We start from the raw sequence: 26,288 nt of genomic DNA on the forward strand, positions 1-26,288 counted from the left end.
CGCCGTGCTACAGGATATCCGTTTGGCCACATAACCCGCCTGCCACAATGGCATCAGTGCCGCAGTCGCAGCTTGTTTCATAAAAAATATGTAACGAATAGAAAATACCCTGTATATACACCTTTGTGTACTTATACTAATATACTTTTGGCGACACGGAGGTGAGCTAACATAAGATGGGGAATGCCATCACTTTCTTGCACGGGGGGATTAACTGTGTCCATATATGACATTGAAACAACACTAGCGGGTTGGCAGCGCGTACGTTACATCCAGGAACGTTGGCATTTCGTCTACGGGTCCACTACGTAAATATCACATATAAATTGGTGTTCACCTTAGTGCTTAGAAGATATACGACGGGCGTTCAAGTCAAACCGGGACTTTCTGTCTCCTGAGTGTACAAATGGTTTGCGCTACTTCTTTTTTGTCATTTTCACACGCAACAAGCCTCCGCATTCATCACGTGGTGGTCCAAAGTTTGTGCAAAACAGAAGGCACGTGCTGGACAAGATGGCCGACAACGAGGTGAGCGCGCACATCGAACAGCGAATTGTCACGAAGTTTCTCGCACATCGAACAGCGAATTGTCACGAAGTTTCTCGTAAATGAAGGCGTAAAGTCATCTGAAATTCACGGAAGACTTGAGGCTCAGTATGGCCACGATACACTTAGCCGCAGCAAAAGCGTTTGCGTGGTGCAAACGGTTCCGAGACGGCCGTACATCATTGCAGGACGACCCCGCCCGGGGCGGCTCAGAGCCCATGCAGTGTCAGAGTTCCTGAGAACGTCCAACTTGTGGAGCGCCTGATCCTCAAGGACCGACGGATATCATGTCTCGATATCAATAGTGCATATAGTGCGATCAATAGTGCATATTACTGCCAGGTTCTCAGGGATGTGCATAAGGCGCTCCTCCTCCTACAGGACAATGCACGCCCGCATACAGCGCATACCGCAGACACGCAGCTTACAGGAACTTGGCAGGGAGTTGCTGCCACATTCCCCTTACAGTCCAGACCTCGCCCCCAGCGATTTCCATCTCTTCGGGCCACTGAAGGCGTTCCTTGGGGGCCGCCACTTCAGCTGCGACGATGAGGTCAAGAATGCAATCCGATCATGGCTGCTACGCGCTAGTAAGGATTTCTACGCTACTGGCATCCAAGCCTTCGTGAAACGCAGGGACAAGAGGATTAGTGCAGCTGGAGATTACGTTGAAAAATAAAACAAATTTCTCGCCTGTAAGTTCATTTTACGTTTGCGAAAAATGAAAAGTCCCGGTTTGACTTGAACGCCCCTCGTATTATAGCATCCATGACTAGTCGCCTCGGATTGCTCTATAGAGCTGTCTTACGAGACACTCCGTGTTGGGCTAGTGGGAAGGGAAGGCTCAGATTACACTAATCTCGTTCTTTTTGAGCGCTTGCCTATCACTCGGTGTGCGCCGTTCCGCTCTGACCCGCACTGTCGGAGCGGTTGCAAGATTCCGCCGGGTCATGTGTTCGTAGCGTTCGCGCTTAGAGAAGCTCTATAACACTAATGTCAGTCATTCAGCGCGTTAGTAGAGCTCTGCGTGGCCCGCGTGGCAGCCCACACTTTTCTCGGGTCTCGATATACAGCTTTTGTGGGTATTGAGGGGGCCGTGCGTAAATGCCCTGTTTGGGTTGCGGGTTTGACGCGGTTTGGGCATTATCCAATATGTTGAATTGGAAATATCTAATGAGTCGCCTAACATAAGTAGTGAACAGTAGATTCCGTGTTCTAAATGATAACCGAAATCTGAAACTTGCAGTAGCCGTCCCCATTTGTGAGCTGGGGCAGCACACGTCTCCCGATCCCTGTAATATCATGTTACCCTAGGCATGAGAAAATTGCCGCGACGCGGTTTAATAGATTTGTTCCGCTGTAGTTTATGCGTCAGTGTAATCCCCATTTTATTTGAACGCAGGCACAGACGATACCAATAGTGCAAATCAAATTGCAGTTCGAGGTGCTGGTGAAATCACATGACATTCCGAACATTTCCGTTCGACGCTTTTATAACGGAACTGTCCTGGTCACTAAAACAACATACCTCTCCAGCAAACCGTGAGTAACGAGCCACAGGCAGATGCGAATTTCACGTCATGCACAGATGCGCGTTTTTAGTGAAGTAATTCGAAAAATATAGACTAATTCCGTGACCGAGTTGATGCTAATCAATGCAGCACGTAGATATATGTGTTTCGGGCCTAACGAACCAGATGTTTCTTCCAGATACACAGCACCATTCCCTATAGTGATCCGTGGCAATCCCGTGGACCTGCTACGGCCTGAAAAGCCGATGTCTGTCGTCTGGGTCTATGACAGAGCAGGTTTGTGCTGGTGGAACGGGGTCTACATCCTGTTGTATTGTTCTAGAGCGCTGAACTAGTTTTTAATGGAAATCGCGAGCGGTGTGTTTTCTTCTCGATGCGACACCCTAGCGGGTTGCTCAAGACACCTCGTTCACGGTTGTGTGTGTGTGTGTGTGTGGGGGGGGGGAGACCACTTCGCGAGCACATTCAAACGATACTAAAACCACCGCAGTATGTCGCAACCAGCGCACTCGTCAACCCTGGATGAGTGAACTCGCCAGACTCCGCCCTCGCTGCTTCAATCTGGCAGATTCTGATTTATCCTCCACTCCCCAGCCTTCTGTGTCAGCCTCTTATGTGCCCCGCAAACGCATTGTAATCAGGAACGTAGACCGTCATGGACATTGAAACGTTGTAAGGAGGCCTATCCGTTAGCACTAATCTTCTGAGTAAAGTCCAGCACGAGACAGAGTTGTCCAGCGTGGCATCCTAGAACGCATAATGTAAAACCCCGGAATAGGGAACACGAAAGGACAGACACAAACACTCGGGGTCTCGGGGTTTTACACAAGTCTCGGGGTTTTACATAATGCATCATCTTCACCAGCTCGCTTGCTTCCTAGCCATTTTTTCATTATCCTAGAACGCTTTGGCGCCTTGGAAGAGTGACGTGTTCTATCCGAAGGCGCACTGAGTAAACACTGACAGAAGAGAGAACAGGCTTATGGCGCTTGTGTACGTCTTGGTGCTCGTCTTTCCTGTGGAAACGTTCAATCTTTCGGATTCAATATGACGTACGAAGAAGCCAAAACTTCTACGCTGTTGAAGTTCAACACATTTTTGCACGCAAACACGGCTTCACCTAGCACGGGATAATAGACGTCACAGACGACATACGTAACTGCAAGATGACTATTTCGACATACTGTTGGTCGCTAAGGGTTTATTACAGGTGTAAAGTGTTTATGTAACGCACACAGATTCAGATAGGTAACGTTAAACTTACAACATCTACTAAAGCGGTCAATGTACTACACAACATATAACAAGCGTCTCATATAACAGCGTAATTATTCGTGAGTATCTGTAAATATATCGACATTTTCAGCATTAGTAATATGGGGGCTGAGGCTCCACCACTCAACCCCATTCTAGGGAAAGAGGAGTATTTGAAGGTTGGCTCATTCCATGCCAAACGTCCCAGAGGTGACGCTCGATCCTTGTCCTCCGCTAGAGTGCACGATGAAATTGCAAACATATGCTCAACGTGCAGCTGCGGAGCTTCGACTGTTTTTCATTTGTATACAGGCTGGTCCACCAACCATGATAGAAATTCGTAGCAAAAAACGTAGGTTCCGGAGAGACAGGCGGTCAAGGGATTTTTTTCTGGCAATAACTTTTGCCACATATTTCTAAAATTTTTATCTTATGTTACATTGGTAAGATTTTTAAGAAAGGAGTTTACACCGACAGTCAACACGAGGGGAGAAAGGGTTACAAGCCGTCGGGTGCCCTCATTTTTGATAAGATAGCTCTGATTCCCGCACTCACCGCGCGTGTTTGTTCCATGGGTAAGGCTTGTAGCCCCTTCCCCGCTCGTGTGGTGTGTCAGTGTAACCTCCTTTCTTCGCAGCTTTGCACTCAAACTACGAGCCGTTAAAAAAGAGGCGGAGCCAAGGGCTCATTTCCACGGATTTTCGGCGAATTTATTTCGGCAATTGCCATTGCATTTCGAGTGGGATTATGTGCCATACTGAGTAAAATGACCACGACGAATCCATTTCCGCAAAGAAAACGTTAGGTTGCCTTGGGAAATTTCGGAGTTCAATTCAAGAAATTAACTCTCCATCAATTGAAATGAAATAAAAAGTTACCAATATGTGGCAAAAGATATTGACAGAAAAAATCCCTCGACTGCATGTCTCTCCGCACTCTACAAACAGAGCTTCACCGCATAGCACGCTGTGCGTCAACCATTGCCACGAATGATAGCGTTATCGCTTCTGATTCAAAGAAAGAGAGGGGTATACGCCTTTTTGTGGCAATTTCATATATCTAAATTGCCACAAAAAGGCGTACGCCCCCCTCCATTCGATTCATTCGTGGCAATGGTTGGCGCACAGCCTGCTATGCGATGAAGTTCTGTTTTTAGAGTGCAGGGCCTACGGTTTTTACTATTAATTTCTATCGTGGTTGGTGGACACCCTCTATGTGTTTATATGTCCCAAACGTCGCCGCACCAGCACTGGACAGCTGCTTCGGCTTTATTGGGCCATCATCAGCAATGCGTAGGTGGGAGGCGTTTGAGCGAGTGGCGTCGGAAGGTCACGTGGAGCGTGATGTCCTCCCGTCAGCGTGAGAGAGTCCCCTCTGAAAACCCAGTGCAAAGCCAGTGAAGTATTAAGGGAAGAAAAGTAGCAGAAGCTCTTTGGCTGCACGTTGAAGATGTGCTTATATGTCCCAAACGTCGCCGCACCAGCACTGGACAGCTGTTTCGACCTTATTGGGATATCATCAGCAATGCCTAGGTGGGCGATGGTAGCGCGTAGGTAGGTGGTCATATATATGTGTGTTTATAAACGAAATGAATATAAAATGCCTGTATAGCAGGCTCTTCTAGATCTTTCTTAGATCCGTGTGCATTTATATCAATAAACGGCTGCACCTTTTACAGCTACATTCCCGGACACTGCTGATAGTCAGACACGGGTGATCGTGAACCAAGGCGTCATGGGTATGGACGTCCTCAACTACGACGCGATGAACTGGCATTTGATCGCAAGTGCACTCTCTACTGACGGAACCGTGAGCCAGAGATTATTGTTTATTTTGTGTCCATATACGTATGTACGTGTCATCATGCCCATTACGCGATACAATCCGCAATGCTATCGGGAACAGCTCGGTCGTGTGTATGAATATGTGTCAAAAATAACGTTCAAAAGAAACTATTGCAAAGAAACATGCGAGGACTGATCACATAATGAACGTTAGGAACATGTAACAATGACATAACACATGACACAACAGTATCGACATCGCAACGGGAAGAACATCTCACACACGAATAAGTGATGTCTTCCATTACAAAACGTTTTTTGTAGCGTAGTTTAAGAGAGCAGGAGGTGGCGATTTTTTTCTGTTTGATGCGGCGTGTTCTGTTACAAATAAAATGAGATCCTGCGAAAGAACAACGAGCAGAGGTGACTTGTAGCGTGCACCCCTTGACTGATCGTGTAAGAGCGCAGGGGAAGCAACAGGTTCTTCGTGTCGTGAGTAATCCCCTTGGGAGAGCCGTTCACGTGACTCGTGATCTTGACCATCGCGGCGAAAGCGGGTGTACGCGTATGAGCTGAGAAGAAAGAAATGCACGGGCGAGCTGATGACGTCATGCAAGGAGATTCGGCTCTCCGTCCGAGGCTGCCTTCTTCGATCGTTTTCGGAAACTTCATTTCGTACACAGTACGCGTTTTACACTTTTTTTAGTAGACGGCTTGTTCCATGGCTCACACCTTTTTGGTGTTGCCTTTATACTCGAATGCAGGGTGTTTTCTGAAACACCTTTTAGCTAGGCGTATTCCTAATAAAACACTCCGGCAATGGGCGTTTAAAAACCAAAACACCCTTAAAAGGAGAGTATTCTATTGAAAACACCCTTTTATGATGGTGTTGTTTTCTGGCCAATATTCCCTCTCAAATATCTAGTGTAATGCAAGCTTCAGCAGCAGAATGCAGAAACATACAGTTAGACGTTCTTGCTTCTATGGCAAGCGCACCACCCTGAACACGGGAGACTTACCAGCCGTGGTTCCATTGTACAACTTAAACCGGAACACAGTGCATCACAGGCACGCCTGAATAGCTTGGTGACACTGTGGGACCACTGTGAGTGCCCCAGTTTGAAGAGACGCGCAACCTCGGTAGCCTATATTGGCATATCGGATGGATCATATACAGAAATTCAATTCATTGGGGTATGTTCTTGAAGTGTAGTAGGGCGGAAAATGTTTGCAACGGTGACGGGAATGTGTTTTTGCATTGTGCTTTGTGTGTTTGTTTGTGTTTTGCGTACGCTTGGAAAGGGTCAAAGATTCCACTAATTAATAATAAGTCTAAGATAAGACTAATTCCTAACATCCTTCCTTGTCAAATACGGTATACATAACTCAGGTTATCGTCTATAATGTGATTACTTGCTGGGCGGAACGGTGAAACCAGCATAACTTATCTCTCACGAATTAAAACACAATTTTTAACACCATATTCCCAGTTCAAATGGGATGCAAAAAAGTTGTATTGGACGTAAACGCCTGTTTCAACACCCGACTTTACACCCTTAATGATGGACATTGGATAAAATGTGGTGTATATCGATATCACACCTTTCGTAATGCTCTTCTTGCACCCTTTGCTTCAGTCTGTTTTTCAGTTTCAGTTTCAGTCTGAAAAGGGTGTTTTTATAAGAATACACCTATTTTGAACGAATAAAGGCCTAAAATGATTTACTGTGAACAGTACACCTAGTGGTAGTGATGACGAACTTAATTGATGAAACAGGGTTCGCAGCCATATTAGATATCATGCCACTCCTCCCAACAAGGCTACAAAATATTAATATATGCCAAAGTATGCTGAGAAGAGAGAGAATAAGTTACTCCTGAGACTGTAGTTGCTTGTTGTTAACCGGTTTAATGGCGTGGAAATGAAAGCACGTGGGATCTCCCGTCGGCTTCTGTCTGTCGCTATAAACGACGGTCGTGCTTCTATTAATGAGGCTCCAAACTGTGTGCGCGAGTGGGAAAGTTTTAAGGGAAGTTATTACGAATGTTGGAATTATGGAAAGACGTAACGGTTTTCGAAGATTTCTAAGTGACCCTCACAAATGACTTCTATTGATTCAGAAGCGTATATTCGTAAAGAAAATCACTTGGTTTTACAGAAAGTAACAGACGTGCATACCTGGGGAAAGCTTATTCGAGATGTGTTTCTTGCGTACAGGTGAGTGCGTATGCATATTACGTGTATATGGAGATACATAAAGTGTCGGAAGGTTTAACTTACTAAGCTTACAAACTCAAACTAAACTTGAACTTACCCGAACTAAACTTACTGAAACACGGTGTTGTCTGCTTCAATAAATAATTGTGACAATGCATGAGGACTGTACGACCGAGTTTCTTTTTCTTATTCGATTATTTGTTATGTCTCTTAAAGCATAGGAGATACCCAGAGCTTCTGGTACGCACCCAGGTTAAGCGTCTTTCCTTCATGTCCCAGTCCCTCCCCATTGAAATATGACGATGATTGCGTGGCCTTTCATTTTCCCTCTTGTTCCTACTGTAGTTCTCCTACAGATAGCGATTAAAGTTGCGCAGTGCAAGCCACAAGATGCACCGTTTTACGAATCGGGATATCAAGCATCGGGATTACTTGTGTTATTTGGAATATTATTTCGAGTCATCCGCTATCACTTCATATAACTTAAAAAATCTAAATTTGAATTTCAGAAATAAGGCAGTGTCTATTGATCGCGTGATTGCAATGATCGCATCGCTTCATGCGGCAACGGATCTAAGCATGTGGAAGTTTGCCCTGGACGTATTTGTTTCCATAGATGAACTTGTACAGCGCATGGATGACCCCACGATTAGTGCGTATAAGGTACGTACCAACAACGCTTGAGATGACGTTGAAGATGATTCGCATTATCGCCGTGTTTACATATAGAGGGTGTTTCACACAAAATTAGCCAAGGTTCTTAAAAAATTGTTCAAGAAAGGAGGCAATGTAAAGCCAAAATGTGAAATTGTCAATCAGAACTTTATTTTCGTGCGATTGGACGACGCTCGAGAGCGCGGTCCTGTGTCGTTTTTTGCAAACCCGAGTTAATCTTTGGAGCAAGGAAGGAAAAGGATCCGTTAGAGGTACAACGTTGCAGTCAATTGGTGTCGTGTCGTCGCATCGCCCGCTACAACTTTCTCATTGCCATTTTCACTCTAACCCTTAGAGTAAAAAAAAAAAAAACTGACTGATTAATTTCACTTAAGTACATGTAGTTAATTACAAAACAAAATGTTTGAATATCCTCACACCACCTGTAACAGTATGCAGTGCGTTTTTTACGTGAGCGACGAACCATTGTTCTCATGGCTCATTGGCTCATTTGTGTGAAACACCCAGTATACACATACATACATACACACACACACACACACACACACATATATATATATATATATATATATATATATACAGAGGCAGGCAAAGGCATATACTAAGGCAGGGTGTTTCATTTTATCTGCAACAAATTTTCACAAAAAGGGGAGTTGCCTTAGGGCGGTTTTACTTTGGGCATTGGATTACTCGACGGGGCTGCTACTAGGAAACCCAATTTTTTGCTCAATTAAGGAACTAATTAACAGATATATTTTCACCTACTTTTTAATTATTGACTTGAGGGAGCACATTGCGATTGCAATATTAAAGCCTGGTCACCACATGATCCGCTCGAATCACTAACGAAGCACTAAAGTAATCTGAGCGCGTGCTATAGACCTGTGTATTTCACCTCGGTCGTCCGCTGGAAACAGAAAGTCATCGCCGAAAGAGCGGCGGTGACGTCGATATCTCCGCCCTTACTTACCGTCACAGAAAAACGGAATGCTTCAGGACCTTTGTTGTTGTTTTTTTCTTCTTTTTTGCTTGGAAAGTACTTTGCGTATCACCACTACATATCAGCGCTTATCGTACCGGGGAAGGGCAAGAGCTCTGTCCGGCAGAATGAAATGAGTGATATTGCAAGCGACCGCGAACACAAGAAAGAACGAAAGTCCTGAAGGAAAAAGAAACAACAACAAATATCATGAAACATACCGCGATAAGGGTTTGCCAACACCGCCTATGACGTTTTGCTGTGCCGTTAAGTGAGGGCGGAGCTATCGACATCGACGTCGCTGTTTTTGTGGTCACTTTGTTTCCAGCGGATGGCCCAGGTGAAATACTTGGGTCTATAGCACGCGCTGAGATTACTTTAGTGCTTCATCAGTGGTTCGAGAGGATCATGTGGTGATCAGGCTTTAATATTGCAATTGCAAAATGCTCCCTAAAGTCAATAATCAAAAAGTTGATTGAAATATTTCTGTTAATTAGTCCCTCAACTGAGGAAAAAATTGGATTCCTAGTAGCAGCCCCGTCCAGTAATCGAATGCCAAAAGTAAAACCGCCCTAAGGAAACTCCCCTTTTAATGAAAATTTGTTGCAGATAAAAGGAAACACCCCGTATATATATCCCAGAAAACGTGTCATTGAATTTTAGTAAAAAAACAACGCCACATAGATCATGCGGTCAAGGGGATTTGTTCTTACTAGGATTTTGCCACCTCCTCATGTGCATGTCCTATAACCTAAGTTTAATTATGTAAATGTTTGCGAACTGAACTCGGAAATTTGCCAAGTAGATGTCACTTTTTTACCCCGCCAATGTGAAGAGCGTGCCGAATTAATGACAATGACAGGAATATTGAGGAGCTATCGTATTGGGAAAAAATAGCCGAAAATCATGCTCTACGGAGCTCGCAAAGGATAGCGCGCGAGCATTTTTCAGCGCAATCACTGTCAGTCCGACGAAAGGGGGTTGAAACCCAGCCCACACCAGCATGGTAGAAAGAGATAACACAGACATAGCTTATCACGTCCGGCTCCGGCTGGGACCATACCTTCCCTCTCCCAATTTCAGGAACTGTCACTTTTTCAACTATCACTCAGTGGGATCGGTTTCCAACCTCCTTTCGTAGGACTCACAGCGATTGCGCTCAAAAAGTCCTCCCGCTTTATACTCAAGTGCCTCGAGAAGCATGATGTTCGGCTATTTTTCCCGACAGGATAGATCCTGAATATCACTGCAAATTATAATGAATTTGAGTAAATTCGTCACGCTCTTCATGTTGGTGGGGTAAAAAAGTGATATTTACTCGGCAAATGTCCGAGTTCACTTCGCAAAAATTTACATAATTAAACGTAGGTTACATGACATCCACATCAGGAGGTGGCAAACACCTACACTCTTAAAAATGAACTTTAGCACATAGCGCGCTCCTAGCCAACCATCATCTCGAATGACAACGTTCTCGCCCCCGATTTGTTGAAAACGAGTGGCGGAGCCTATTTTGTGTCCATTATGCATAGATTGGGAAGTTAGACGTCAAAAAGAACTCGTTACAAGTTAAGTTACCGTGTGCAAGATGTAACTAAGTTAATAACGAAGTTCTTCAGCCCGAAATATAACTCGCAGTTACTGAGTTACTTAAAAAAAACGAGTTACTTCCAAGTTACTTCGGACACAAAATAGCATTACGCAGGTGCACCGCGAGTGAACAGTTGAGTTAGACCTTGAGTTGCCTGCAGAGGAGTGCAACACGCTTAGATCGTTTTCGTTTATGTCCAACAATAGACGTCTCCCTGTTCGTAAACAAATGATGTCATAGTGTTCGACAGCGCCAAAATTTGGTAGAATTGAACTACGCTCGAAGCTAGAGGTGAATAAGCTCGCGCCCGAAAGCCGCGGTCTTGAGGGGTTTACCATATGGTCCTTTAAAGGGATGCGACCCTCGGTCCTACTTTTCTTTCAATGGGTGGCAGCGACCAAGTGCCCGTTCGTGGAACTCAGCCCTCTCCCTCCGATTTGTTTCATTTCAGCTTCATTTCAAAGGCAGCGGTTCTTACTTCCTGAATAAAATACTGTAATTGATTGAATATCACGTTTTATGGTAAAAAATGCCATGGAGGAACCGGAGAGAAAGCAAGAAAACATGTGCATGTGAGTGAAAAGCGAGTTAAAAGTAACTTGGAAGTTACTTTGGCAAAGTTACCTCAAAAAGGAACGAGTTCCTCTGAAAGTTACCACGGCGCAAAAGTACTGAGTTAAGTTACAAGTTACCAAAAAAAGGACCTTAGTTACAGTAATGAGTTACTTGTAACGGGTTACCTCGAACTGTGCCATTATGTACGGCACAAAATAGGCTCCGCCTCTCGTTTTCAACAAATCTGGGGCGAGAACGTTGTCATTCGGGTTGATGGTTGGCTAGGAGTGTGCTATGTGGTGAAGTTCATTTTAAGAGTGTAGTAAGAACAAATGCCGTTGACTACATGATTCTTCAATGCGGCGTAGTTTTTTTTAATTAGAATTCAATGACACGTTTTCTGGGACACCCTGTATATACAGGGTGTTTCACCTAAAGCGACAAGAAAATTCTAGGTGTCGACATAGTCGCCGGAGGATTGTGGGGCGCTCGACACCTTTCTTGAAACGTTTGCCGCTATTTAGGAAGGCTTTATTTAGGGAACTTTATTTTCCAATCGAACTTTGAAAATTTCTAAGCCAACTTCACTTTTTTACAGAAATCTGAAGTTATCCACGAACTGCAGACCCAACAAAAACTATGTACGGATAGCAAGAAATATAGTAAAAAAAAGTAGCAAAAGTGCTGCTTTAGCCCCACCTGCTTGATTGTCACAAAAACCCGCGCGCGAAAGGTGCGGTGATAGGAGGAAGTGTCGCCGCCCTTGTTTTGCCGATTTTAGCGCTTTACCTTGGTTCCGGGGAAAGCACTTTTATCGGAAGTAGCTTCGCGGAACCCTTTTCTTTTTGGTTTCGTTTTCTCTTTTGTGATTGGCAAATGTGAATGACAGAGGGACCTATCTCGTGAGTTATTTGTGATAAGGCAGTCGTCGCCTGCATCAAGGTTAAAGTAAGGGAATGAAAGGTAAAACAAGAGACGGGAATGCTTCCTCCTATCGCCGCACCTTTTGCGCGCGCTTTTTTGCGGCAGTCAAACATGTGGGGCTAAAGCAGCACTTTTACTAATTTTTTTTCCCGGCTATTTCTCTTGCTGTGCTTAGTGACGTACTGTGCATAGCACGTAAAACGTTATTTTGACGTTGGGTCTGCGGTTAGCCGTGGAGGACTTCATATTTCTGTAAAAAAAGAGAGGTTGGCTTGGCAATTTTCAAAGTTCGATTGATTAAAAAAATCCCGCAATTTCCCGCAATTAAAAATTGTTCAAAGCCTTCCTAAATGCAGGCAAAACTATCCAGAAGGTGCCACAATCCTCCTACGAGTACGTCGCCAGTTAGAATTTTTTCACAGTTTTCACAGTGTATATATATATATATATATATATATAATAGGAAAAAAATAGCTCCGGCTATTTTTTTCCTATCATACTTCACTGGCTTTGCACTGGGCTTTCAGTGAGTGAGTTATCTCACCCTGACGGGAGGAATCACGTGTTACGTGACCTTCTGACGCCATTCACTCAAACGTTGCCTGCCTGCGTACTGCTGATGAGGCCCAAGAAGGCCGAAACAGCTGTCCAGTACTGGCATGGCGATGTTTGAGTTACAGACACATATATATATAATTCAAAAGGCTTAGAGGGGCGGTTGCCTACGAGAATGAAAGAAGCAGGAAAAATCAGAAGACCACAAAGAGCTTACAGGAAAACACAAAGGGGAGTTTATTAACACATATAGGGATAGGGGTCGACGTTTCGGCAGTCAGCGCTGCCTTCGACGGGACTGGGGTGTGGTGACGAGAACATGCTTTATATATGGGAGAGGGTTATGTACAAGGGAAAGGGTGCAGGGCATGCGCTTTTGTCATGAGTAACATAGGCTTGGAAATGACATGTGAAAGGTGAATGACAGGAACGGTGCAGCAGGATCTTGACCCGTGAGCCTGGAAAGAGACAAAAGAGCGTATGTATTGTGGAAGGACTGAGGATGTAGGTGACGAATAGCTGAAAGGATGCCTGGGTCTTCGGTATCCTTCCTGGGCGTCCTTTCAACTATTCGCACCTACATTCTTAGCCCTTCCACAATACATACGCTGTTTTGTCTCTTTTCAGGCTCAGGGGTCAAGATCCTGCTGCACAGTTCCTGTCATTCACCTTTCACATGTCATTTCCCAACCTATGTTACTCATGACAAAAGTGCATGCGCTGCACTCTTTCCCTTGCACATAACTATATGTGTCACGTAACACTGACCAGAATATTCCTAAAGAAGCTATGAGAGCAGCATAGACGTTTTTGCAGTTCAGTTCTACGGCCAGGCGGACATCCTCTCGAAGAAAGCGTGCAGCTACAAGATGACTAATTACCTAAAATGCATTAGTTAGCTTGTTAATTACGGGATTTCGGGTAAAAGCCAGATGGCAGGTTGAGAAAATATCCTAGTTGTAAGCCATTTCAGGTTTAACAAATCCTGAAACCCGCACGTGCGTCCATTACCGAATTTTGCAATGCAAATGAGCGGAAACCGAAACCGCGGCGACCAAGAACGCGGGGACTCCAGCGCTCATTTCACGTCAGAGGGCCACGTGGTTTGGAGCGGTGGAGATAATTGGAGCAGGTGCGGCTCAAGCGGCCAAATAAATCGCTTTCCGGCCCATGTAAGCTTCCGTCGGCGAGGGTGATGCGCTCCTCAGGCGAACTTTTTCGGTTTCGGGTCATTTCCGTATATAAAATTCGTGGATAGATATTTGAACGCACGTGCATGTTTCCGGATTTTTAAACGTAGAATGGCATTTAACGAGTATATTCTCTCAATCTGCTATCTCGCTTTAGCCCGAAATTCCATATTGAAAAATATAATTAATAAATATCAGGTAATTAATCATCTGGTAGTTACATACTCTCTTCCAGGGGATGTGCACCTGGCCGTAGAACTCAACTGCAATTACATCATCTACGCTACTCTCATAGCTGCAGGATGCACCCTGTATAGATACATATATACTCCCCCTTTTTTTTTTTCAGAGCAAGCTTATGTTCCGCGTGGACGAACCATCGTTGCAAGGTTTACCTTTTGACAAGGAACAAAAGTAAGCGTCCTGAGATTAGTATGAAAGAACACTATTGCATTTGGCTCAGTCAGGATCAGTCGAAGTGGCACTATGTACGCTACGTATTCGAAATAAGTCCCGTCATTGCCGCGAGTGAACGTTACGTGCTTCCACGAATTCTCGAAAGAATGCGCAGAACTTCATTGTTTCGCATACTCCGAGTGAAACCACGACAAGCTCTCGCGTCTGTCTCTGATCAACAGGGCATGCACCCAACATGAGACACAAATCGCGATGACATAAATTATATAGGATTCTGAAGAGACGAGGTTTATTCTGTTGTGGCACTAGCTTTCGACGTACATTCTGTGACGCCCTATTTGGCTGAGGGCTGCATTAGACCTTAGCCTCTGTTTCTATTGCTGTGTCCTTCAATGTTCTGCCAGACGTGTACAACTCCTGAAAGCACATAGCGAGTTCTGAGGTTTGTCCGACACAGTGGCATCACCAGAGGGGGAGTGGTTCCCACCGGGTGACGCGACGGAAGGGGATGACGCGACGTACAAACAGCACCGCTTCCTCTCTTTCAGTGCAGCGCCATGGTGGAAAAAGCGAAGTGATGGGCCCTTTGCGAGCATGGTTTTTTTTTTTTTTTTTTCTGCGTGGTATAATATTGTTATTTATCGTGTACCGTGGGGTTGGGGGTCAAACCAAGAAGGTCTCATGAAGCGCGTGCTGCATACCCTGGTGAAGCCATTGACCCGACTGCGTGCTGCGAAAATGCTGCTACGCGACGGTCGCAATTAAGGCCATCTTATACCCATCTTACACAGAGGGGTCTCAGTGTTGGCAAGGAACCTTATGGATTTTCTGTGTGTATTCGGAACTGAAAAATGCCGTGACCTGGCTACACAGAAGTGGACAACCATGCCAGACAAGGTCAAAAACTTCACCACCTTCCAGGAGTAAGTTTATAAGCAAAATGTTTTAATCACTCTTCTATTGTCGGTTGCTGTCCTGCTCCATGTGTTCCTCTGTTTCTCTACGTATGGGTGTTTATAGGGCCAGTTCTACGTCTCCAGGTCTCACACTCTCACAGAGAAGCTTATCAGCGTCTCTCAAACGGGCTCCGATGCCAATTTTCGGGACGTGCTTGTTTCGAGTAGTGTATGGAAATCTCAACAGGCCAAATCCCAACTCATTAACAAAATTTTAGGAACGGAGACGGTCAACAACGGTTTTCGCATTTCTGGAACAATATGCGCCAAACTTTGTCGTATTGCTAGCCATGCCATGGACGCTGCAAGGTTCTACGTTGTTTCCGCTGACGCGCTACTCGTTCCGTGACTCCCTGCTTCCGAACCTCACTGAAGCTGTGTAGCGCAGCGGAAGTGTGGGGGGAATCATATACATAGTGTATGGGGCCGGTTGGTACATACCCCTTGGCCTCGTTCCTTTCTTTTGTCGCCTGGTCAAAGGATCGCATATCACGCACATGCGAAAGCATTGGTCCTCTTGGCCGACATATTCCCCCTGTTCGTTTTTCTACTCTTTTAGCTGTAGAATTTTAGGTCAGCCGTAGCTTACCTCAACCTAGCGTACTTAGCTTAGGTCAACCACAAGGCTTCGGGCATACACTCTTAAAAATGAACTTCTCCGCATAGCATGCTCCTAGCCAACTATCATCTCGAATGATATCGTTACCTGCCCTGATTTGTTGAAAACAGGAGGTGTACGCCTTTTTTGTGACACTTATGCTGTTCATAATTGTCACAAAAATGGCGTACGCCTCCCGTTTTCAACAAATCAGGGTAGATAACGATATCATTAGAGATGATGGTTGGCTAGGAGCGTGCCATGCGGTGAAGTTCATTTTTAAGAGTGTTAGCCATTCTTTCGCAGGGCATTCTTTACTACCGGGATAGGAGGCACACGGACAGCACAAGTAAAAACACCTTTGAAAAAGTTCAAAGCGGTTTCGGGACCCATATGGAACCCGTCATCAGAAAGCCTGACAATCAGCTCGTTCGTTAGTTGCTTCGCGGCGCTAACACGGAATCAAACAATCAACCGTTTGTTAGTTATGAAAGAGAGGTTCATAGCAGTCCGTAGGTAGCCCAGAGCAATTGTTGATACGTTATTTTGTCGTCTTGAAGACCAACGGTTCGAGGTGCTTCGAAACCCCTCCAACGCCCCTCTTGGTCAACATTATGTCCCGTTCTTCACACGTGTTCACATAGTTTGGTTTGTTGTTCCCTATCTTTTACCCCATGTCCCGTTTGTACTACGTTCGTTCTGATGGAAGCCAAGCCTGACACGCGACCAGATAGATCACACCTGGCTGATCATTTAAAACTTTTTTTTTCGTTCTGTTGACCTGGTACTCGTGTCAACCTTGCACTAAGTTTAAACGCTGTTTTTATGTTTCGTTTCGCTACAACTAGTCAGGTGGCTTCAGAAAACACTTTTACATGCGGTAGGCTAGCATATATGTGTCTACCTTTATTGGTGTCCACATTTTGCTAGAGACCTTTGCCTCCCTGTTGACTTGGTGTAATATCTAGGTAATGTAATCTCTGCAATATATATCTCTTTCCTTTATCACGTTTAGCACTCTTCACTTTGCTTGGAGGCTAGAAGGTATGTTTTCGCTGGGCAAAAATCTCCATCCCATACAACGTCGGTGGATAGACGTAAAAATTAGATGTTCTAATGCTCTCTGATAAGTGCTATTAGGGAAGGGAAATGATTTAAAGAGCACGAAGGAAGAAAGGGAGGTTATACGAAGACAGAACATAAAAATTCAGAAGTGAAAGAACATGGGAATCAAATAGCCTGTTGAGGTTAATGTTGTATGCTTGCGAATGCCCTCCTAGTGCTATCGTACATAACTACTTCGTTTCAGAAGACAACTAAAGAAACCCACAAAACTAAAAAAAAAAAAAAAAAACCTAATTCATCGCTAGCTATTTTGGTTACCACGAGGTCCATATGTATTTGCTACCTCTTCGTGCAGCCCTTTTGCTGGGTTACCAGGCTGTTTACGGCAGCGTATAAAGTGTGATTATAGCATAGCGTGTATACATCTTTATATTGATTTAAACGAGTTCTCTCAATGATTTCGGTGTGGTTATTTTAATTTTTTGTAACTTTTCGTAGGATTTTAAGTAACCAATTCTTCAGTTATGAGTATGACGGATAATTGGCTTGGTTGCCTTTGCGCTACAAAAACTCGAATCATTTTCAGGTATGCAGTTCGTCCATGAATCCACACTGTTCATGAAAACCGATATTTTCTCGTTTCATACATAAATATGCACAGTGTGGTGCCGCTTCCGTGCCCAATTGACTCGTGGTTAAAATACCAGTTCTATGTTTGAACTTGCACGAATAAAAAAATTGTTGCATTTAGCAGTACTATTTGCATGTTTTGCTAACTGAAATCACTACTTCATTCCTTGAACTCCCTCAGATGGATGGCGGACCAAAGTTCCGTGACTCCAGTCGTGATGTTGTGCATGGCAGTGCGACACGGCAACGCCTTCCAAACAGTAATGTCCTGGTTACCTGATGCTGAGGAGTATGATGCGGGCAATATCGAAAAAACGCTCGTTTGCTCCAACGACCAAACGAAATTGAAGGCGTAAGTACCATTTTGCACTAGTCAGGTGCACAGGTGCAGCAAACAGGTACACAACTAGGTGCACTTTTATTTTTCGTTTACAGTAGTTTCACCACACGTATAAGCCGCACCGCAGATAAGCCGCAGGACCCGTTTTTAGGAGTGTTTTGAAAATTTTCTGGGAAGGGGGATCTATTTATTTCCACAGGAAAGGTCAGCCAGAAAGGACGGCTTGGTATTCCTTAATAAATGATTCGTTAGAGCGTGGTCCTGCGGTAGTTAAAAGTAAGGCGATGAGGGGTCAGATGTCCCACAGGCTGCTGTCACAGGCTGCTGAAGAGACCGGTATCACGTAGGTAGTACAGAAGCGCCGCGGTTACACCACTGCTGCGTGTGCCAAGAAGTGTTGCGAGGGAGATGGAGTACCCGAGGCTGGCCAGGCGAAACTTGAGGTTGTCGCGGAAGGACGTGGAACGGCGGCATTCGAGCAGAAGGTGACTAATATCTGCCTCAACGTTGCAGGTAGAACATAAGGGTGTTGCTTGCTGGCCGAATTTGAACAGCAGTGAGGGAGTGCGGGCGACGTTGTGGCGGAGCCGATGCATGACAGATTCTTCCCTCCTTAAGACGCGGCCGCAGATAGTGTAGTCCATCGTTGGGTCAATGGACCTCAAGAATGGGATCCATGTAGGCAGCATCGGCTCCATGGCAATCTTGTTGCTTGGGAAACGGTTTTTGGCTGGACGCTACAAGGACCGTCCGGAGTGCACGCCGGAGACCACACCGCCATCTTCCACGTCATGGTCTCCAACCGTTCTAACGATATGTCTACGGTGCTGCAGTCCTTCTGGAATTTAGAGCACCTTGGAATAACGACAGACAACGAACAGCCACCCGACAATGACCCTGTATTACAGAAATTTGACGACTCTGTTAAGCTCGTCGATGGGCGATATCAAGTTGGGCTGCCGTGGAAGGATGACCTTATTCCCCAACTTGGAACCAATCAAACGAGTGCTGCGCTAGGCTTACGAAATGCAACTCGTACTCTATTAAGAGACCAGGAAGTTATGAACCAGTATGACCAAGTCATCCGTCAGTATTTTGACAACAATCATGCAGAACGTGTCAACCCGGACAAAGCTGTGAAGGGACCAGTTTACCATTTGCCGCATCATGCCATGATAAGGCCTGAGAGAGAGACCACAGAGGTCCGTATTGTGTTCGATGCCTCTTCAAGTTCGCCAGGATTTCTGTCATTGAATGATGTGCTCCACTCCGGACCCAAACTGAACTCCGACATTCTGTCGTTGTTGCTGAGGTTCCGCATACGGCGCGTTGCCCTGGTTGTGGACATCGAGAAGGCCTTTCTCAAAATATCTCTTTACGGCCCCGACACAGATGCACTACGTTTTCTATGGTACAGCTCAACACCTCCTGCAGGAAAACCCTTGCCCCGAGTTGAGACCTCGCGGATGACCAGGGTGCCTTTCGGAGCGAGATCAAGTCCCTTTCTTCTCTCGGCGACTGTTCATCATCATTTACACAAGTCTGAGGAAGATTACCCGCAAACAGCCGCTCTCCTCTTGCGTAGTTTCTACGTGAACGACATAGTTATTAGCGTCGACATAGCGGCAGATGCAGAAATGCTATACGAGGAGACTTGCCAGATTTTCTGTAATGCGGGAATGAAGGTAAAGAAATGGGTCACGAATGATGACACCTTACTCCGACGGATGTTCCAAGCATAGAAATCATAAGGAGAGGCTAGAAGCAAAGGTGGCGCTGGCTCTGCGTCAAGACGAGGGATGCGCCATATTGTGGCGGCCAGTGTTGCCATGTTCCAGTGCTGTCTGCGCGCTGTCCTTGGCAGCTCGGTTTCAATAGTGAATATTGTTACTGTAATCAATTTACGAAGAAACACATGTACAGTAAGCATAAAATAAACATAAAGTAAGTAATACTGCCCCCTTCCCGTGCTGTAATCACATGTTCTAGAAAAAAAGGCGGCCTTGAGTGCAAGGGGAAGCTAGGACAGTTTCAGTTCCGGAGTTGTCGACAGCCGGCCGCGGTTATCGGCTAAAGCTAATTACGCGGAGTGCGACTTTGACGCTCGCTGCATCACAAGAAACAATGCGGCTGAAACAACTGACCAGAAATCGTTGACTAGAACGTTAGAATATGTGGAATTAGGGGAAACTCCGACGGGGTAATGAAACGATTGGAAGACTGGTTTGACCCTGGTGATGGTAATTCTGGCGGACCCTCCTTTGTGGGACTGCCGCCCCAGCCGAAAAATATTCGTCTCTCCCGGAAGAGTCTCGTAAGCACACAAACAAACATACCGCCTCAGGTGCATTCTGTCGTCGCTAAAGACATGGGGCCCTGACACCATAGAAATCATAAGGATAATTTCTCATGATTTCTATGCCTGATGCTCTTACGTTCAACTTTCGGGTGCGACGACTTGTTTCTTTTCTTTTGACACAATGGTACACAGTTAATACACATAAAGCAAATCAGTAAATTAAGGATATAGGGAGTGGTAGGCTAAGATAAGGAAGGTGGGCTCACTAATTTTGTGACTCATCTAATCAGTCAACAATACAATTGCACATTGAAAGAACAACATATGAAAAGGGTCGTGTCATTGGAATAGCGAACACAGCAGAAATATTACATAATGGGAATTGGAATGGTTTACGGGCTCGGCGTCCCCGGGGAAGAGGTGGCACCTCACAGCACAAGCTCGCCGAGAATTCTTTGGGGCTCTGACTTTCTTTCTTTTTAATGTATTAGCCTGCTTCCTGGAAATGTGGATTACAGTTTTGAAGCCAGTGCAAGGAAGCTTCCCAGGCCGCAGGTTCGTGGTGAATATTTGTCTTTAGTGTACACCGGCAATACCCACTATCCCCACTGTTGTTGTCATGTCAGCATTTCTTCATTTGTAAAAGGTGTTTGGTGTTGGCTGGTGAACTTGCGAATCTTGCTACACTGTATCTGGAGTTTTGTTTCCCGAACTGTGTTTGTGCTTCGGGTACAAGTCATGCCCATGTCATGTGCGCTCCCACAAGTCATTCTGCCATATCTGAAGTATCTTTCCACAAGTGGGTGTCATTATTCACTGACATTCCCTAACACCTTTATTGGAGACATAGAAATAATCAAATCATTATTTCTATTCATAGGCGATGGGAATTGTTGAGGTGCCATAGGTCGTACTTCTGTCAATATTACAGGTTTCCCCACCATGACCCCATACTTTTGAGACAGTGGTTTCAAAGTGTACCTGAGCAGTCTTTTCACCCTTCTCAGACCCAAAGGATATGTTCCAAACACTTCGACCCCTCATGCTTTTACTTTAGCCACAACAAGAAATGGCTGAAGCCAGGTGCGATCCCCACTATTTTCTCCTGGAAACAGGACAGCAGCACGGTAGTATATTAATTTCATTTTGTGATGCAGAGAGTTGAATACACACTTTCGGGGTATTGGCAGCGTTTGCAACTGGTCGGAGGTCCATGATGTTCATTCTACACTTGTCCATGAAATATGCAGGAATGACACTCGAACAAGATGTGGCACATTAAAATTTATTTCATATGCAAAAAGTGGGATGGTCTTTGAATAACAGGACAGATGAAAGCAATCTTGGAGCAAGAATGAGGTCGTGTACACACACGATGCCTGTCAAGAAAATAATTACTTAAATTTGTTTCCTTACTTACTCACATAATTACATCTTGTCACCTCTGGCAGGACTAGGCAGTAATAATCAAGATTTTTATTATAGTACAAGTAAGTAACAGTTCTACAGCTTTTTCCGGCGTTATTAATCCTCTTGTCGTACATTTTAATCCTTATGCCATGGCATTTAATCCTTTTGCCATCGAAATTAATCCTCCTTTCATTATTTTTAATCCTCATTTCACATAATTTAATCCAAGTGACTATGTGTAGGCTACATGACCTTTTTTGTGTCTATTTTGGGACAATTCCTATGTGTACGCATATTGCACATGGTTTTCACTAATATTGTGGGTTTCTGCACCATAATGGGATACTGCGGGACTGTCAATCTGGATTACGGTGTTGTGGGACTATAACCATGTCTACGAGAATTACCCATCGTTTTCATTAAAAACGTGGATTTGTGCATTGTACTGGGATACTCTGGGACTGTGTATATGGATTACGATATTGTGGGACTATTTCCATGAGTACGGATATTACCCATGCTTTTCATTAGATATTCGGGTTTCTGCACTGTAATGGGAAAATGTGAGACTGTCGATCGTCATTACAACCCCAAGAACACTCGCGATCCTCAGGACTTCCTCAAAGTGTCATCACGTCCTCGTCCGTGATGGGATGTCCGGAGGAGATCCGGAGAGTGTCATCATGGGATCTTCCAGTGATAGTCATTTGCGTACATCCTGCGGCCGCCAGCCGTAGGACATATGTAGGAGAAGTAAATTAGTTTAATAATGCGATGTGCATTTCTATGCCTGCGCCCATTAATTAGTGTTTCGGTTTGTTTGTCATAACCAAATTGAACCAAATCAGCAGTGATCATGTATAAACTACAAAATATTATAAAGAGAGAATAGTCGAATAGAAAGAGAAAATACAAAAATACAGGGATACAAATACAAATTGAATGATTTCAACGGTTCCTCCATGCACTGGGTTCAATGCGCGATAAAATATAGCTTGCTAGACCTTTCATTGTGACCTCGTTGCCATGAACATCCGTGCAAGGTCCCTGACGGGATGCTGCACGGAGCATTTCTGTGGAAGATACAGAAAAGTGATGGCATATTACAGCGCGTGCTTGACTTTCGGTGGATGTTTTAAATCCACTTAGTAGGAAACACGGACGCTACCTTGGTTGTATCCTTATACTCCAAGGAATTCGTCACTGGTCTGTTAGTTATACATGAAATTGAATTAAACTTAAGTTCCTCACCCTTGGTTTTCACTGCGATGCTAGGAGGACTCTTGCATATGCGGAAGTTCGCAAGATAAGCAATATAAAGTATATGATTAATCTGCGAAAGGAAATGCCGCTGTTGGATATTCCTTTCAAAGTCGGCTGCCTTAGTCTTACACTTAGTGGCCTTTTGACTTAGTGGCCACTTAATGACATTTTATATTTTTTGCTTTTATATAAAAAGCAAAAAATATAAAGGTCATGCCACTCACTGTTCGTCATCAAAAAACAATCAAAAATGAGAGACGGAAAACTACAGGCTGGTGGCCGAGGTTGAAAACCGCAAAAGAGAGAGTCCGTTTCCACTGTAAACGTCTGCACACTTCTAAAAGTGAGAAATGAAAGCAGATTTACTGGAGAATTTTACATGATCCTATAGTGCTCCTGAGAGTATCCCAGTCTTGTCCCCAGATGTTGTCCTTAGGACCATCTCTGGAGTCTCATTCTAACACTTTTCTAACAAATTGAGGATCATGTGGGGATATTCCCAGGATGTCACTGCTGTCCCGCAATGACATCCTCAGGATAAGTGAGGGATGTCAGCGTGTTCTTGGGGAATATCCTGGGACTATAAGCAAGTCTACGGTTATTCCCAGTGCTTTCCATTAGAAACGCGTTTTTGCACTGTAATGGGATATTCTTTGACTGTCAATCTTAATTACGATATTGTGGGACAATTTCCATGTCTATGGGTATTACCCATGCTTTTCATTCAAATGCAGGTTCCTGGAGTATAACGGGACACTGTGGGAATGTCTCTCTGGTTTAGGATATTGTGGAACTATTCGCATATGTGTGGTTATTACCCACGCTTTTCGGTAAATATGTGGGTTTCTGCACTGTCGTGGGATACTGTGGGACTATTCCATTGTGTGCGGGTAATACCCATGCTTTTTGTTAAATATGTGGCATTTTGCACTGTGATGGGATACTATGGGACTATTCCCATGTGTGCGGGTATTACCCATGCTTTTTGTTAAATATGTGGGATTCTGCACTGTATTGGGATACTGTGGGACCATTCCCATGTGTGCGGGTATTACCCATGATTTCTGTTAAATATGTGGGATTCTGCTCTGTGATGGGATACTGTGGGACTATTCCCATGTGTGCTTGTATTACCCATGCTTTTTGTTAAATATGTGGGATTCTGCACTGTAATGGGATACTGTGGGACTATTCCCATGTGTGCGGGTATTGCCCATGCTTTTTGTTAAATATGTGGGATTCTGCACTGTAATGGGATACTGTGGGACAATTTTCATGTGTGCGGGTATTACCCATGCTTTCTGTTAAATATGTGGGATTCTGCACTGTAATGGGACACTGGGACTATTCTCATGTGTGTGGGTATTACCCATGCTTTTTATTAAATATGTGGGATTCTGCACTGTGATTGGATACTGTGGGACTATTTCCATGTGTGTGGGTATTACCCATGCTATTTGTTAAATATGTGGGATTCTGCACTGCAATGGGGCACTGTGGGACTATTCCGATGTGTGCGGGTATTACCCATGCTTTTTGTTAAATATGTGGGATTCTGCACTGTAATGGGATACTGTGGGACTATTCCCATGTGTGCGGGTGTTACCCATGCTTTTTGTTAAATACGTGGGATTCTGCACTGTAATGGTATACTGTGGGACTATTCCCATGTATGCGTGTATTACCCATGCTTTTTGTTAAATATGTCGGATTCTGCATTCTAATGGGATATTGTGGGACTATTCCCATGTGCGTGGGTGTTACCCATGCTTTTCATCAAATATGTGCGTTTCTACACCGTAATGGGATACTGTGGGACTGGCAATATTGATTACGATATCCTGGGACTATAAGCATGTCTATGGGTATTCCCCTTGCTTTTAATTAAAAACGCAGGTTTTTCACTTACGGGATACTGTGGGACTGTCAATCTAGGTAGCGGTATTGTGGGACTATTCCCATGTCTACGAATTAAAAATGTGGGTTTCTGCACTGTAATGTGATAATCTGGGACTGTCAATCCTGATTACGATACTGTGGGGCTATTCCCACGTCTACGGGTGTTCCCCGTGCTTTTAATTACAAACGCGGGTTTTGGCGCTGTGATAGGACTCTGTGGGTTTGTCAATTTGGATCACAATATTGTGGGACTATTTCCATGTCTACGGGTATCACTCACGCTTTTAACTCAAAATGAGGGTTTCTGCACTGTAATGGGATACTATGGGACTGTCTATCTGGATCACAGTATCCCATTACAGTGCAGAAATTCGCATAATTAATGAAAAGCATGGGTAATACCCTCACACATGGGAGTAATCTCACAATATCCTAAACCAGACAGACAGTCCCACAGTATCTCTTTATACTGCAGAAACCCGCATTTTGAATGAAAAGCATGGGTAATACCCATAGACGCTGAAACAGTCCAACGAAATCATATTCCAGATTGACAGACCCACAGTAAACAGTGCATTACAGTGCCAATAACCACGTTTTTAATTGAAAGCAGGTAGAATACCCATAGAGATGCATATAGTCCCAGCATATCGTAATGAAGATCGACAGCCCCACAGTATCCCATTAAGGTGCAGAAACCCGCATATCTAATAAAAAGCATGGGTAATACCCGCACACATGTGAATAGTCCCACAATATCGTAAGCAAGGTTGACGGTCCCACTAACCTATTACGGTACAGAAACCCGTATTTTTAATCAAACCCATGGGTAAAATACATAGACATGGGAATAGTCCCACGATACCGCAATCTAGGTTGACCGTCCCACAGTATCTCATTATGGTGAGGAAACCCACATTATTAATGAAAAGCATGTGCAATACCCGTAGAGACGGGAGTTGTTTCAAAATACGGTGATCAATATTGACAGCCCCGCAGTATCCCATTAGTGCAAAAACTCGCGTTCTTAATGAAAAGCAGGGGAATACCCATAGACACACTTACAGTCCCAGGATATCGTAATCAAGATTGCCAGTCCCACAGTATCCCATTACTGTGCAGAATCCCACATATTTAACGAAAAGCATGGGTAATACCCGCACACATGGAAACAGTCTCAGTGTCCCATTGCAGTGCAGAATCCCACATATTTAACAAAAAGCATTGGTAATACCCGCACACATGGGAATAGTTCCACAGTATCCAATTACAGTGCAGAATCCCACATATTTGACAAAAAGCATGGGTAATACCCGCACACATGGGAAGAGTCCCACAGTATCCCATCACAGTGCAGAATCCCACATATTTAACAAAAAGCATGGGTAACCCGCACACATGGGAATAGTCCCACAGTATCCCTTCACAGTGCAGAATCCCACATATTTAACAAAAAGCATGGGTAAAACCCGCACACATGGGAATAGTCCCACAGTATCCCATTGCAGTGCAGAATCCCACATATTTAACAAAAAGCATGTGTAATACCCAGACACATGGGAATAGTCCCACATTATCCCATTACAGTGCAGAATCCCACATATTTCA

At 44.5% G+C, this 26,288-nt stretch overlaps 1 protein-coding gene across 2 annotated transcripts in view; it reads left to right on the forward strand.

Annotated features, from left to right (window-relative positions):
- LOC135383609 (glutamyl aminopeptidase-like) overlaps positions 1–26,288 on the forward strand; it is an 83,491-nt gene that overhangs the window by 37,482 nt on the left and 19,721 nt on the right. Inside the window, exons 12-20 of one of the 2 annotated variants that reach the window (XM_064613002.1) lie at positions 1,949–2,088; positions 2,257–2,354; positions 5,011–5,141; positions 7,276–7,334; positions 7,844–7,997; positions 14,153–14,217; positions 15,012–15,143; positions 17,651–17,821; positions 18,157–18,240. In XM_064613002.1, the coding sequence (XP_064469072.1) occupies positions 1,949–2,088; positions 2,257–2,354; positions 5,011–5,141; positions 7,276–7,334; positions 7,844–7,997; positions 14,153–14,217; positions 15,012–15,143; positions 17,651–17,821; positions 18,157–18,160 (954 nt within the window). In that variant the 3' untranslated portion in view covers positions 18,161–18,240. Of the gene's footprint in view, positions 1–1,948; positions 2,089–2,256; positions 2,355–5,010; positions 5,142–7,275; positions 7,335–7,843; positions 7,998–14,152; positions 14,218–15,011; positions 15,144–17,650; positions 17,822–18,156; positions 18,241–26,288 lie in introns of those variants that run through there. The other variant, XM_064613001.1, reaches the window with a different exon arrangement.

The sequence above is a fragment of the Ornithodoros turicata genome, chromosome 2 (genome assembly GCF_037126465.1).
Source record: "Ornithodoros turicata isolate Travis chromosome 2, ASM3712646v1, whole genome shotgun sequence".
NCBI classification, from domain to species: domain Eukaryota; kingdom Metazoa; phylum Arthropoda; class Arachnida; order Ixodida; family Argasidae; genus Ornithodoros; species Ornithodoros turicata.